This window comes from Hippocampus zosterae, chromosome 20 (assembly GCF_025434085.1).
Source record: "Hippocampus zosterae strain Florida chromosome 20, ASM2543408v3, whole genome shotgun sequence".
NCBI classification, from domain to species: Eukaryota; Metazoa; Chordata; class Actinopteri; order Syngnathiformes; family Syngnathidae; genus Hippocampus; species Hippocampus zosterae.
In genome coordinates, this window is record NC_067470.1 from 5,716,080 (window position 1) to 5,729,135 (window position 13,056).

Here is a 13,056-nt window from a genome sequence, read left to right on the forward strand (position 1 = left end):
AAACATTCACGGGACGCATCCCCGCACTCTTCGGGGCCTTTTCGCTTTCCACTCATATTTCAAGGTTATGCAACCCAAACAATGGATATTCACATCCACTTTGGAATGTGTTCCGTTTTTTTTTTTTTTTTTTTACTATCAAATTTGGGAGTGTCACATTTCAAGCATTTTTTTTAAATTGATGTACTGCAAGAAGAACCAAAAAAAAGATACCAACCCCCCCCCACGGGACAGAAATAATAGTTTAGCCATTCTCGCAACATCACCAGATCACTAACTGATGCAACCAAAACAATTTTGCTAGCATCATTATGTCACTGCATTAGGTCATTTGCTCTTACATAATTCAACTCCAATATAACATTTTCAGCAACTGCAGTCATGTGTTTTTCGTATTATGATGCTTGTTTAAAGGGAGCCCGAGGCCCAAACAGGGTCAACTTGTATCTCTGCTAATAATGAAGGACAGAATAAAATTGGATTTAGAAAAACCTGTTAACGAGCACTATATTAAGTATTACAATTACCGTACATCTTTTTCCGCAGACCTTAGTGCAAAAAAAAATTGCCCTTTAGTCCATTAATTAACTGCAGAGCACCATCTGCAATAGAATTACTGAAAGCAAAAGGAGACGATGCAATGGCCATGAATCAAACCCAGGTCAACTGTTTGGAAGGCAGCTATGCTTTGCTCACGGTTGCAGGACTTGGACTTTCAAGTCTCAGTAGCACCCACCAGTGCTCTTGTAAAGAATTACATCCACATCAAGGTGTCTCTTAGTTTATTGTGGCATAATGGTGTCCTTGAGTCAGACTAATTAAGATAACATGAAGTTCTTTTTCCGGGGATATCAAGAGTCTTTAGCTCTTTGGCTGATTTTTATTTTTCAGGGATTCTAGCAAGCCCTTGATCCGCTCGCTAGCAGGCTCTCTTTTCCTCTTCTTTCGACTTTTGACCCCCGCAACCTGCAAAGGCAAAAGGAGGGTCGCGAGTCCCCAGGGTGTGGGCGTGCGGCCGCCTTTGGGTACGGTGTTGTCGGTCTGCTGGAGGAGCCAGGCGCTCTCCTGACACAAAGCCACAAATCGTTCCAGTTGTGTGCCATTTACGTTCTTGCTGACATTCAGGGCCGTTTCAAACGGGTTCTGGATGTGCAGCGGGGCCACCTCGGGTTTGTTCTGCTCTTTGCCCTGGAGAGAGGGAAAGAGGAAAGGCTGGCGGGTTCAAATATGCCGGTGATCAGTGCTGCATGTACTGTAAGCAACGGTCCATCTATCTTGTTGGTCATGCTTTTTGCCTCCTTGCACCAGTATCCGGGGCACGTAGGGGCCAAATGGACCAAGTCTCCCCAGGATAGCAAAAGGAAGAAATAAATATGGATGAGGCCTCGGAGGACACTCGGACATCCAGATGGAAATAGAAAATTCTCACATCATGTGGTAGAAAACCGATTCAAGCATGGGCTGAGGCTCTCGTCTATAGGTCCTGCCCATCAAACAAATCATCCATATGAGGTTAGGGGGAAGTCAGACAGGCAAAGCCACTTGTCAAAGCACTGGAGTCAACCAGAAAATTGTGGCACGGTAAAGCTGATTTACAGCTGTTCCTCCAGCAGCCAAAGCCGACGGGCTTGGGTCATGGCCACCTTTTACCTGCTAAACTTCCTCCTTTGTGTCAAGACTCATATAATGAATGGACCACGGGGTCTATCTTTCCCGACATGATCAATTCATGAAAACAACAAGCACAAGTGTGTCTTGGCCAGCGTGTGTGGGAGGGGGCCAAACGGGTAAACGGATAACAAATGAATGACCCGGGACAGGAATACAGGAACAAGTCAACGGTGATCATTTTTCATGTCGTGTCAATTGGAAACAGATTCCCAAAGCTTTTGGATTTCATGACAAAACGCACCATTATTAGTTTTCTTGTAGTTGTTGGTTTTGAATTAGCATCGATGACAGCACTGGCTTGTTTACCACTTGGCGATTTACGACACTTCAAAAAAGCAGGGGTTGTCGCAGTGTGACCCCGTTGACAGACAAGGCGATACATCAATGCCAGTAAAAAAATAAAAAAAACACACCCTCCTTGGTCGAGGTAAATAATGCTTTGCAGCCTGATGGAGTTCCTAAATTTGATCTCGGCTCAAGGGCATCGGATCTGACTGGGCCAGCATCAATCAGCCAAGAAAGGTCAACTGTCATCTATCTGCGTGGGCTGACAGCCTCCATGCAAGCGGGCTGCCTTCACTATCATCCCATCTCCTGATAGAACTGAGCACAGAGGATGTAATGAAGGGATGCCGAGAGAAGATTTCTGGGTTGCGGTGGATGCTCACCTCCAGGCAAAAATCTGACCATTCCATCCTACGCTTGGTGAACTTATCATATGTTGTTATTGAATTTAAAAATGTGGTGAGAATTAGAAGATACGAATAACTATTTCCATATTAACTCATTCACTCCCAAAGACGTTTTTAAACGTCTTTTCAGACTTGGTCCAGAATTGGCTGGTACTGAATGAGTTGAGTGGCCTGGTTGTTGATTTCCTCAGCAGAGAGCACAAAGCGTCTACTCAGGAGAAAGGAACTTATATATATATATATATATATTTTTTTTTTTACACATACATGATGATGCAGCAGCACCGTGGTGTAACGGTTACAATATCCGCCGCACAGTCAAGCAGTACTGGATTTGAATCTGGGCCCTTGATAGTCTCCGGGTACTCCTGCTTATTCGAATATTCCACAAACGCGCGTGTGACGTTAATTGAGGTTTGTATGTAAAAATGTGAGTGAACTAATGATGCTCAATCAATGTAACAAAGGAAGTGAAGTCAACCCTTGCATATTTATGTTCCTGCATTTGCAGGTTTAGAGCAGTACTAATTTGGAGCCGTCTGGTGCCAAAGAGCGGCTGAAGTGAGTTGACGGACCTTCGTTTAGTCCTTCACACTTAGATGATGAAGACTCTTTTGTCAAGATTTGGTGACAGCACAGCAGTCATTCTTACCTTTCGGATATTTATGGACTTCTTACTGAATGCAAATGTGGCGTAGAACTCAAAGAATTCACAAAGCAGTTTCTCTGCGACAACAAAAAGTAATATCATGTTAGCGTCAGGGTGGATTAGGGAAAACAACGGCATTCAACTGGATCCACGCAAGCCGGCCTTTGTGCTCACGCTCTCACCGAGTGTTTCTGTGTTGTTCTGGAGCTGGATTCTGTCAAAGTCACTGACAAATGTGCAGTCGTTCCCCTCGATCACGCTCTTGTCCGCGGGACCTTGTGGGATGAAAGCGGGGAGGCAAGGTAAATGGCGGTCTTTAAACATCTATGATGGTTATAAATAAGGGACTGAAGGATGGTGTTTGCGAGGAAAAGAAGTGACAGGAAGGAAAAGTGGCGGGAAAAAAAAACAGAAGAGAGCATGGATCATGTCGTTTCTGGTGATGCCCTTGTTAGCAGTCACCTTCATGAAGCCGATGCTGCGTCGGTGCCGTGTTCATGCAAGTGTATCCTAAGGAGGCCGGGTCATCGACCTTAACCAGAGTGATGGGCCGTTTATTGTCCTGTAAGCACTCTGTGTGATACAGACTCTGCTAAAGGGAGTAAAGGCAGTGAAGCAGGTGGTGGTGGTGCCGGCAAATGTGGGGGAAGTGGGAGAGGGGAGTGAGGGGGCGGGGGGTTGATCTGATTGCTTTTGGAGGGCAATTATCGAGCAGCCAAGGTGAAAGCGAGGGAGAAATATGAAGGAGGTTCAGTTCACTTGCGGCAGTCTGCTATGGTGGCGCTTGGCTATGTTAGCAAAAGATAACTCTGGATGCGGACAAGAATGACGTTTGGTACCTGCAAGGTCTCGTAGGTGGTCCAGAGTGGGGATGATAGAGGGCTGTCTCCCCTGCAGGAAGAACAGCACCATGACGGTGAGAGAGAAGTTGGTGATCCAGGCCCCGGGGATACTGCTGGTCAACCCGTGTGCTCGGGCCCAGCATCGCACGGTAAACACAAGGTGACGCACCCTTGGATCCAGTTGGCCATAAAGATAAAGAAGCTCTGAGCTCTTCATCGCCACCCTGTGGACAACAGGCTGGATGACTACTGTTTTCTGATGATTTGATGCAAGAAAATAATAATTTGTCTTTAACCAATCAAAAACAAAAATCATTTTTACACCTCCAAAATTGGCTGGTGTATGACTATAATTGGATTGCCTGGACCATAAAGTGACCATAGGTATTACATTTTCATCGAAAGACTGATATCCCATCGAATGTACGAATGTAAATATTACGAGAATATTATCAACGTTCCTCTAATTACTCTTATTTTTGTTGTGTATGGATACTGCGATTACAATTTTCACCAACCATTTTAGTGACTGTCACTCTTTTCTTCTTGTTGACACATTTACTTGCACAAGCATAGCCACCGCAGCGCAGACAGGAAGTTGTAATGGCCAAAAGATATCGAAGCAAGAGTTGAGAAAAGTCCCCCCTACACTCTACCCGCGCAAAAAAAAAAAAAAAAAAAAAAAAAAACATGAATCCACCCACAACAGGCACCCTGCAACTATTTCCAGAGTGGTTTCTCTATTAGCTAGCTGGTTGGTTGTGTGGGTACTAAACGTGTAATGTAAGAACAGGATGTCAAAATTCTGAAGTGTAAACGGAAAATAAAAACACAAGCGTAGTTTCAGTTACGCAAGCACTGGACTGAATCACCACCGCCTACCTGCTGTTTTCAGGAGTTTTACTACACCAGTTGCGGTTAGAAGATCACAAGAAAGAATGCGCTTTGACATTTTGAGGCCTGAAGTAGAAATGTGAAAGCTGCCTCTGAAAATGTGCGGAAGAGGGAAGGGGGGGAAGACCTGTTGTTGGCTGTGAGGTCACACTGAAAACCAGACGGCTGGTGGGCAAAACGGACGAGGGGGCATCGGGCGTTCAGGATCTTCTGCACACCAACGCAGCCAGGCCCAAATTGGTCCACGCATTCACCAATGACAGTCAGGATGCTCTGTGTGACACCACGCTCTGAAGTGGCCCGCTTCATCTGGTACTCCAAGGTCAAACCAGATTTTGGCTGCACAATGAAAGAGATTTTGCAAATTTATTTTTCACAGATTAAAAAAAAAACATTTAAAAACTCTTTGAATGTTCTGAACTCCTGTTTCTACTCCTGTATATTTAGTCGAATAATGCTACCTGAAGGAGTTGCCATGGTTACCCTGGTCTACATGGATGCAGCTCAACTTCCCATAGCTGACATTTTTGAAACATGCTGATTCTATCAAAAGCTTCTCTACTGGTTACATTGACTTATCCATTCTTTCATAAAATATTTCAATAACTAAATATAAATGACCCTTTTAACTGCTGATAAAGACCAACATTATCTGCAATTATATGATATGTGATGTAGAAATCATTCAACCAATAAAATTCAGGTGCTGTTCGCGATTATGATGAGTGCATTGTGATCATTGCCCTATTTGTCTTCACCATTTTTAAATTCCTTCCACTGATGCCGTCCAGGTCCAGAAACATGTCCAAATCACAGCCCAGCTTTCCAAAGCCATTCACTGACGATCCAAATGGTTTAATGGAGCATTCTGGAAAATAAGCAGCGGCAATGTCTTTGAGCAGAGAGCAGACGAGGAAACGCAGTCGGCTGTTTTCCTCAGTTAGCTGGTAGGCTTCTGTCAAGGAGATTATTTGTTGGTCTATCTGAGGGGAAAAGAAGAGATGTACCATAGTAAACATTTTTTTAAAAATTAAAGTTACAGATATTACAAACGTAATCACACAAATGGACAGGTACTAACACTCTCCTCTTGAGAAAGTCTCTGAATAAGCTCGTTAATGGGAATAGTGGTTTGTGGGTGGCTCAGTTTATTGGACTGCTGGTTGGTTACTTCCGTTAGACCTCGCAGAGTCATTAGTCTTGATTTATAAGGAACCATAGATTCATGGTTGTTGCTGGGGATGCCGGCCCCATCGAGTAACGACGACACGCTGTCTTGCGAAGCAAACTCAACCACTGCATGCATGCCCTGGGAAAGAATCACACAACAATCAATCTTGGACATCAGTTAGTAGCGCATACTGTATTTTCATAGCATTTAGGAGTTTACTTACATAGCTTTCATAAGTGAAGCACTTGTTAATATCACCATGTGTTGATAAAAACTTGAGAATCTTTTTCTCACTGGTTTTGTGTGGGCAGTTGATGAGAACGGATCTTTCGGCCTGCTCTTGTCTTTGGACTTGGACAGCATAAAAAGACAGACATCCATCCTTTTCATCTGCCAAGAACAGAAGGAACAATTTACCAACTACTTTGCACCAAAATGCATTCTCTTGTTTATTACTGTACTAGGTTTAGACTTTCTATTCTTTTCAGCGACAACAAGGACTTTTGTTGTTTTTGTTGTTTGAAAAGGTGCATATTCATAGGCCCAGTGGTCGACGAGTTAGCATGTCGGCCTCACAGTGCAGAGGTGCAGGGTTCGAGTCCAGCTCCTGTGTGGAGTTTTGCATGTTCGCCCCGTACCTGCGTGGGTTTCCTCCCACATTCAAAAGACATGCGCGGCAGGTTAATGGAAAATTGTCCCTGTGAGCACGGCTTCTATGTGTGCCCTGCGATTGGCTGGCAACCAGTTCAGGGTGTACCCCGAAAACAGCTGAGAAAGGCTCCAGCACGCCTCTGACCATTGTAAGGACAAGCGGATCGGAAAAGAGATGGATGGATATTTCACGAGATGCCGTAAATGGTCACAGCTGCATTCACACAACTTCGCGTGTTCGATTGCTTTTGAAAAATTGACAAGTTAACCGCGGGGGTTACCACGGGCGCGCTAAAATAATTTGAACACCGTTCTACCAAACTCAACCTTTGACGAAAGCTGGCTTATCTGATTGAATGAACTTTAAATTTACTGACTGGTTTCGTCCTTTGTTGGTATGTCGACATGGGCTGGAACAGCTGTAGTTCCGACACCTCTGTGAAAAAAACTGTCCACCTTTTGGAGATATTTCACGAATTTGCTCTTTCCACTCATATGTAACCTGTGCGCAGCAATGGAGGACGCCATTGTTGTTGACCGATGACGCATGCGCAGCTTCCGGCGTTGCCCTTCCTACGGCAAAGGAGAGACACCAAATTTAGGTTTATAGCTATAAAATTTGTACACAACACTTATTAGGTAACGGAGATGAAATACGATATTTGCTTCATAGTTGAGACGTAATTATGTTTTTTAATTGGTATTGTGAAGCAAGTTGTTGACAAAATAATTTTAATTTTTTGAGTAATGCTCATCGTTTAACTGTTTTGCTTGTTTCAATTAGTTAACAAGTAACAATATATCGAAATGCTCGCTGTGAGTGTCAAAAACAAATAAATAAATTTAAAAAACCGAAAGAAGGAAAACGAAAGCCCTCAATGTCACGTCAAAGGCTGAAGCATGCGCAATGACACATTTTCAATTTTCCACTGTGCAGTTCCTCTCAGCAGAAGATTAGTAAACAGAAGCCATTCTCTGAAGCGGACGCAAGTGACGCACTTATGGAGAGAAGTCGCTCTTGATACCAACGGTAATTACAATCTCTCTTATTATCATGATGTTGTTTTTTTTCACTTTGTGTGTAATCTAACGTTATAATAATGTGCTCTCAGCAAATTTTACTAAATAATGGGGGGCGGGAGGGTTTCGTTTGTTTGTTTGTTTGTTTGTTTTTTAACCGAAAGCTTACATTCCATTCAAGCGGACCTCTAACGTCACTTGGTATTTTTGTAGCTGATATATCGGGATTTGCTGTGCGTTATCACATGTTTTGAGGCAGTGATTCGTTGCCATTTTGTTGCCATTTTATTTTTCCATTTGTTTAAAGCAGGGTTAATGCTTGTGTCATTCACATTACTAGTGTACTTATTAACCTATCTACAGTATTTGACACATACTTTTGTTTTTATGTTACAGCGAGCGGGACAATTCCATGCCACCAAAATGGAGTATAACTATGATAACCACATAAAACTGCTGTTGGCACATATGAATATTGAGGACATCATTGACGCTGCAGAGACTCTCTACCAGCTTGAGGAAGCAGAAGAGGAGGAAAGCAGCTTGTTGTCCGAAGGGGAAAGTTTGTCTCCTGTTGCAATGGATGGGAATGAAGAGATTGAAAACTTTGTGAGTCAAGAGTCGCAGGAGGGTTACACAGGTGGGGCAGGTAGTGTCCGGCACGGGACAGTGACAGACCTTCTGTCCTTTGTCAACTTGCTCTCTCACATGCAAGCAGCAGCACTTCAGCACCTGCCTGAGGAGATGGGAGTACTGTTAAATAAAGTGAGTATACTTCTGTCTCTATATCAAGATGATATGGATATTGCAGTTAGTTGTATGAGGGACCAGACCCTTTACCGTTCTTTTTAAATGCCATATGATGTGATTTTATTTGCAGAATGATATGGTTGTAAAGAATGGCCGCTATAAGATCAACAAGGATGTGCTCCTGTTTCCCTGGCAATTGACCTACAAGAATCGTGGCTCTGACCTCGTACCTAAAGGCTCCTTCGGGAAAGTTCACTTAGCTCAGGACATCACGACTCGGAAGAGAATGGCATGCAAACTGGTACGTCCGGCTGGGAGGTATTTGCAAGTATTGTGACCCCTCCCACCCTAAACTAGTGTCAACACATTTTTCTTAAAGCAAAAGAGGAACAGAGTTCTTTGAAAAACCTGCGGTATCACAAAATGAGCAATGGAAATTGCATGAATGGAAATATTGGAACCAATCACACAACTGCACAACTGTGAAACAAAATCTATTTGTTTAACTTTTATTGTAGCACACACACGTGAGCACGTGTATATTCAGTCATCTCACATGGGAAATATTTACAACCTGGGCTTTCCCAGTTAGATAAAGCTATTGACTTGGTACACACACACAGCCAATACGGTGACAACAGCTTATTGGCACCGGTGTGTATTTTAACACTGATATCCCAGCTATCAGCTGACGGTGTTTTGTAATACTGTCATCATTTCAATATGATCTGACGACTGCCATGCTGGTAGTCAACAATATGAAACCTCATGCTTTATGTTGTAATCGGGTAGTTACACTCACGCACACACACTACGGGTGGTGGTGATTTTTAAAACAAAATGTAACATTCCAAATTGAAGGAAATCAACATATTGTGTTTTACAGATTCCCATGGAGAACTTTAGAGGGGCCGAAATCGAGTTCCAGGCTCGCTTTTGCCACGAGAACATTGCTAAACTCTATGGGGCTCTGCTGTGGGAACAGAACGTGCATCTCTTCATGGAGGCTGGCGAGGGCGGGTCAGTCCTGGAGAAGATCGACAGCTGTGGGCCAATGAGAGAGTTTGAGATTATCTGGGTGACCAAGCATATCCTTCGTGCCTTGGAGTACCTACACTCACACAATGTCATCCATCATGACATCAAACGTAAGTGCAAAAATGACTGACCTGTTCACATTTTGAGAAATGTATCATGGTTCTAGAACGCATGAAATGCAAGGTGGTATTTTGTGTTTGTGTTCTTTATTGTTGGCATATGATTATTTATTAAAACAAAATGGCTTTTTTTTGGGGGGGGGTAGCCACTTTTTGTGTCATCTTCATTTAATTACCCAATAACACTACATAGGAACAAGACTGCGGAACGCATTGGTAATAATCCCCTTGAGCACCCCATGTCATATACCTTTGTTTTCTCCTCTCTTTAGCTAGTAACATTGTTCTGATGTCAGACAAGGCTGTTCTAGTGGACTTTGGCCTGACTGTGCAAATGACAGACGACCTCTATATTCCAAGAGACCTGAGAGGAACTGAGGTAAGAAAACAAACCGGTGTGCAATAGAATCCTGTGACTACAGTCCCAGTTTACATTCTGTTTCCCCTTTGCTTGACCCATGTGTGATTCCATGGAAAGGTCCTGTAGTCCATGCACATTTCTTGGTGGAAAGTCCCAAAGCGAGCTCCCAGTAGAAATACAATGAGACAGCATGCTTACAGTCACATTTTTCTGTTCAAGTCAAAATTACACAGCAGGCTGGAATTTCCAACACAGAAAGCGAATCTGCTACCGTGTTTACTTTCCACGCACGATTGCTTTGATGCAGCTTGTGTGGGTCCAAAGGTGCATTCATCTTTTGTCACGGGAAAATACTCACTTTGCACCGCAAGCACGTGTTTTCCTGTTTGCTGTTTAGATTTGAAGACAAATCTTTCACGTTCTTCTGCAGCACGATTCCTGTTCTGGTGTCCTTTACATAAAGCTCCCCTTATTTTTTTTTCAGATGTACATGAGTCCAGAACTGGTTTTGTGTCGTGGACATGACACCAAAACAGATATTTACAGCCTGGGAACAACCATCATTCACATGCAGACTGCAAACCCCCCCTGGGTTCGAAGATATCCACGCACTGCCTACCCATCGTACCTTTACATTGTAGGTATTTTTATTTTATTTCACGATACCACAATGCTAGCCACAAGGAATGTCTTCATGTCACCGTATGTGGGCCGACATCTGTTTTCCATTCCTCACGGTCGGTTTCAAAGAAGATTATCAGATCTTTTGAATGCGACTCGGTTACTCACTTCCTCTTGAAACTGGTGACAGAGAACAAGGAAGCCGTGTGATTCATTGAATTCATTTCATCTCGCTTTTCATCAAGTTTAATAAGTTAAAGGTTAGGGCATCATTGAGAAAACAAAATCTGCGTCACTGCTTTGTTGTATTTTTTTTTTTTTTTTGGTGGGGGGGATTATCATCAGCCTCGAATGTCTTCACTACATATCCCCTCCCCTAGATCCACAAGCAAGCACCCCCCCTGGAGGACATATCAGACGACTGCAGCCTAGCCATGCGGTCTTTCCTGGAACGAGCTCTGGAGAAGAACCCGACACTCAGGAGCTCTGCATCGGAGCTGCTGAAGGATGAGGCCATCAACCCGCCCAAAGAGGACCAGCCCAGATGCTGGAGTCTCGAATCAGCCCTGGAGGAGGCCAACCACGCGATGCTTTACCAGCAAAACCAGCAGGATGACACCGCACAAGGTACTCGGCCACTGAATGGTATCTTGTGACTCTGTTCGGCAAGCAATGTAAATATCACTTGATACCAAGAGCTAAATCCTGATTATTTTTTCCCCGGTTGATCAATTTCTGTACAAATTAATTGGATATGTTTTTTTCACGTTTTCCTTGCAGACTTTTCACTCGATGCTGAAGTCTCTGGCCCCCTGAAAAGGAATGGCTCCTTATACCTCGACCTAGGGGCCTTGACTAGCTATTGCCCGCTAGTGACAGGACCCCCTACTTCAGAATATGGCTAACATTTCCACCATGTCTTTATGTATATGGGCAAGCATTGGTTTAGGCCAGCTAATAATATACGAAAAAATCTTCAATTGTCCATTTTCACTGTTGCGGACCAGTGCCTACTGTCAGAGCAATGGACTGCTCCAGGGGACACCGCTCACTGATGAACTGTTTACGATATTCACAATGGCTTGTCCTTCAAGACGGAGTTGACACATGTGACTCACAACACTGCAGGACAGTTAGATGAGACACATTGATATCTATTTGTGCGTAAATTGTTGCTATCATTTAGGAAGTTTTAGAGGCTTTTATAAGGGTCATGTCTTTAAATATCTTTGCCTGGTCGTCTCTCTGTTGTATTTTTTTCTGTGTGTGCACTCTGGAGTCATGACTCATTTAGTTCTTCATGGACTTCCTCATTTTAATTCCTGTGGAATATCAACAACATCATCATGTGATACCCAATTTGTGTATTGTACATCCTGTGAGATGAGCACTTTTGTGCTTTTTATTACATTCAAGTATTCAAAACAAATGTTTAGTTTTTGTTGCTTCACAATCAGATGGAGATTGTTTTGTGAAGGAGGTTAATTTTACCCTGCACTGGTTGCCAGCCAGTCGCAGGGCACGGACGAACAACCATTCCCGACGTTATTTATAAGGCGTATTTCATACACAAAGTAAGTCAATGTGTATTCCGGTTAATGTATCAGGACCAAAACCATTCAGCAATTTATGGACCAGTAGCAGAATGTCAAAATCTTATCTCCAGCTAATTGGGACCCAGCGTGGAGACTTTAGGAATGGAGTCGTATGTTTTGATCTCTTTTTTTTCTGATCGGAACCCGAGCTGCAACGTTCTGAATGAGTTATCCTTTTTTTTCGCAATTGAGGTATTTTATAACAAGAATCATTAAAAAAAAATCCAAGATGTAAGATACTCTCCCTTGCAAAGTTTGGCTGACTCATCGCTGTGCAGTTTTGTTGAAACTGGAATCAAAAGTTGAGATTCAGCTATAGAGAGCTTTTCAGCTCAACGCACTTAATTCAATCAACGTGTTCAGGCTAGTAAGAACAAATTACAATGTCATAAGAAGGTTCTTTTTATTTTCAAATGCTCAGTTCGTAAGGTGAAACTCATCAGTACAACACAACAAAATACATCTTGAAAACGAATACACAAATTCATTAAACATATTGGGAATGAGAATACAACTCAACTCAACCCTACGGAAAATACTACAGGAAAATACTATTCAGAAGCCCAATTCCTACTTTTATTTTTTCAAGTAAGTACCAAAACCTTTTATAATAGCTTATGAAATTGTTTGTTTGTTTATTGAACATAAAACATATACAGTAATAATTTGACAGAAAATAAGGTAGATAAAAATTAGACGTTTTATGAGGGGGGGGGGATAAATAAAAGCATTGCCTTGTTTTTGATGAAAACGTGTTCCTACGTCCACGTTGATTTATTGTAATGTTGGTCATGATGTTGATATTTGGAGAGCTAATTGTGCTTTGAACTGGAATTTGATGTGTCAGCTTGAGACTGTTCTAATGTATTGAGACGTGTCAGCAAATCAGTGACACGAGGAACCGAAATCCGAACCAAAATCATGCAAATCTTGTCTTGTCCTACATTTACCGTTAGATGGCATGCAAGCGTTGTGGCAAATG

The 13,056-nt window shown here is 42.8% G+C and overlaps 2 protein-coding genes across 2 annotated transcripts; one reads left to right on the forward strand and one right to left on the reverse strand.

Moving 5' to 3' along the window:
* Positions 1-765: 765 nt before the first annotated feature.
* On the reverse strand, positions 766-7,134 carry mtpap (mitochondrial poly(A) polymerase). The gene is made up of 9 exons (XM_052054869.1): positions 6,948-7,134; positions 6,143-6,309; positions 5,830-6,057; positions 5,507-5,731; positions 4,876-5,087; positions 3,852-4,078; positions 3,195-3,287; positions 3,016-3,089; positions 766-1,188 (listed from the first exon to the last, which is right to left on the reverse strand). Exons 1-9 carry the CDS (start codon positions 7,117-7,119, stop codon positions 862-864), a joined length of 1,725 nt encoding a protein of 574 aa, XP_051910829.1. The 5' UTR covers positions 7,120-7,134; the 3' UTR covers positions 766-861.
* Positions 7,135-7,374: 240 nt separating this feature from the next.
* map3k8 (mitogen-activated protein kinase kinase kinase 8) lies at positions 7,375-12,313 on the forward strand. Its single transcript, XM_052054871.1, has 8 exons — positions 7,375-7,600; positions 7,987-8,355; positions 8,471-8,641; positions 9,227-9,488; positions 9,770-9,876; positions 10,343-10,495; positions 10,860-11,106; positions 11,260-12,313. The coding sequence occupies exons 2-8, from the start codon at positions 8,014-8,016 to the stop codon at positions 11,382-11,384; spliced, it is 1,407 nt and encodes a 468-aa protein (XP_051910831.1). The 5' UTR covers positions 7,375-7,600; positions 7,987-8,013; the 3' UTR covers positions 11,385-12,313.
* Positions 12,314-13,056: the final 743 nt, after the last annotated feature.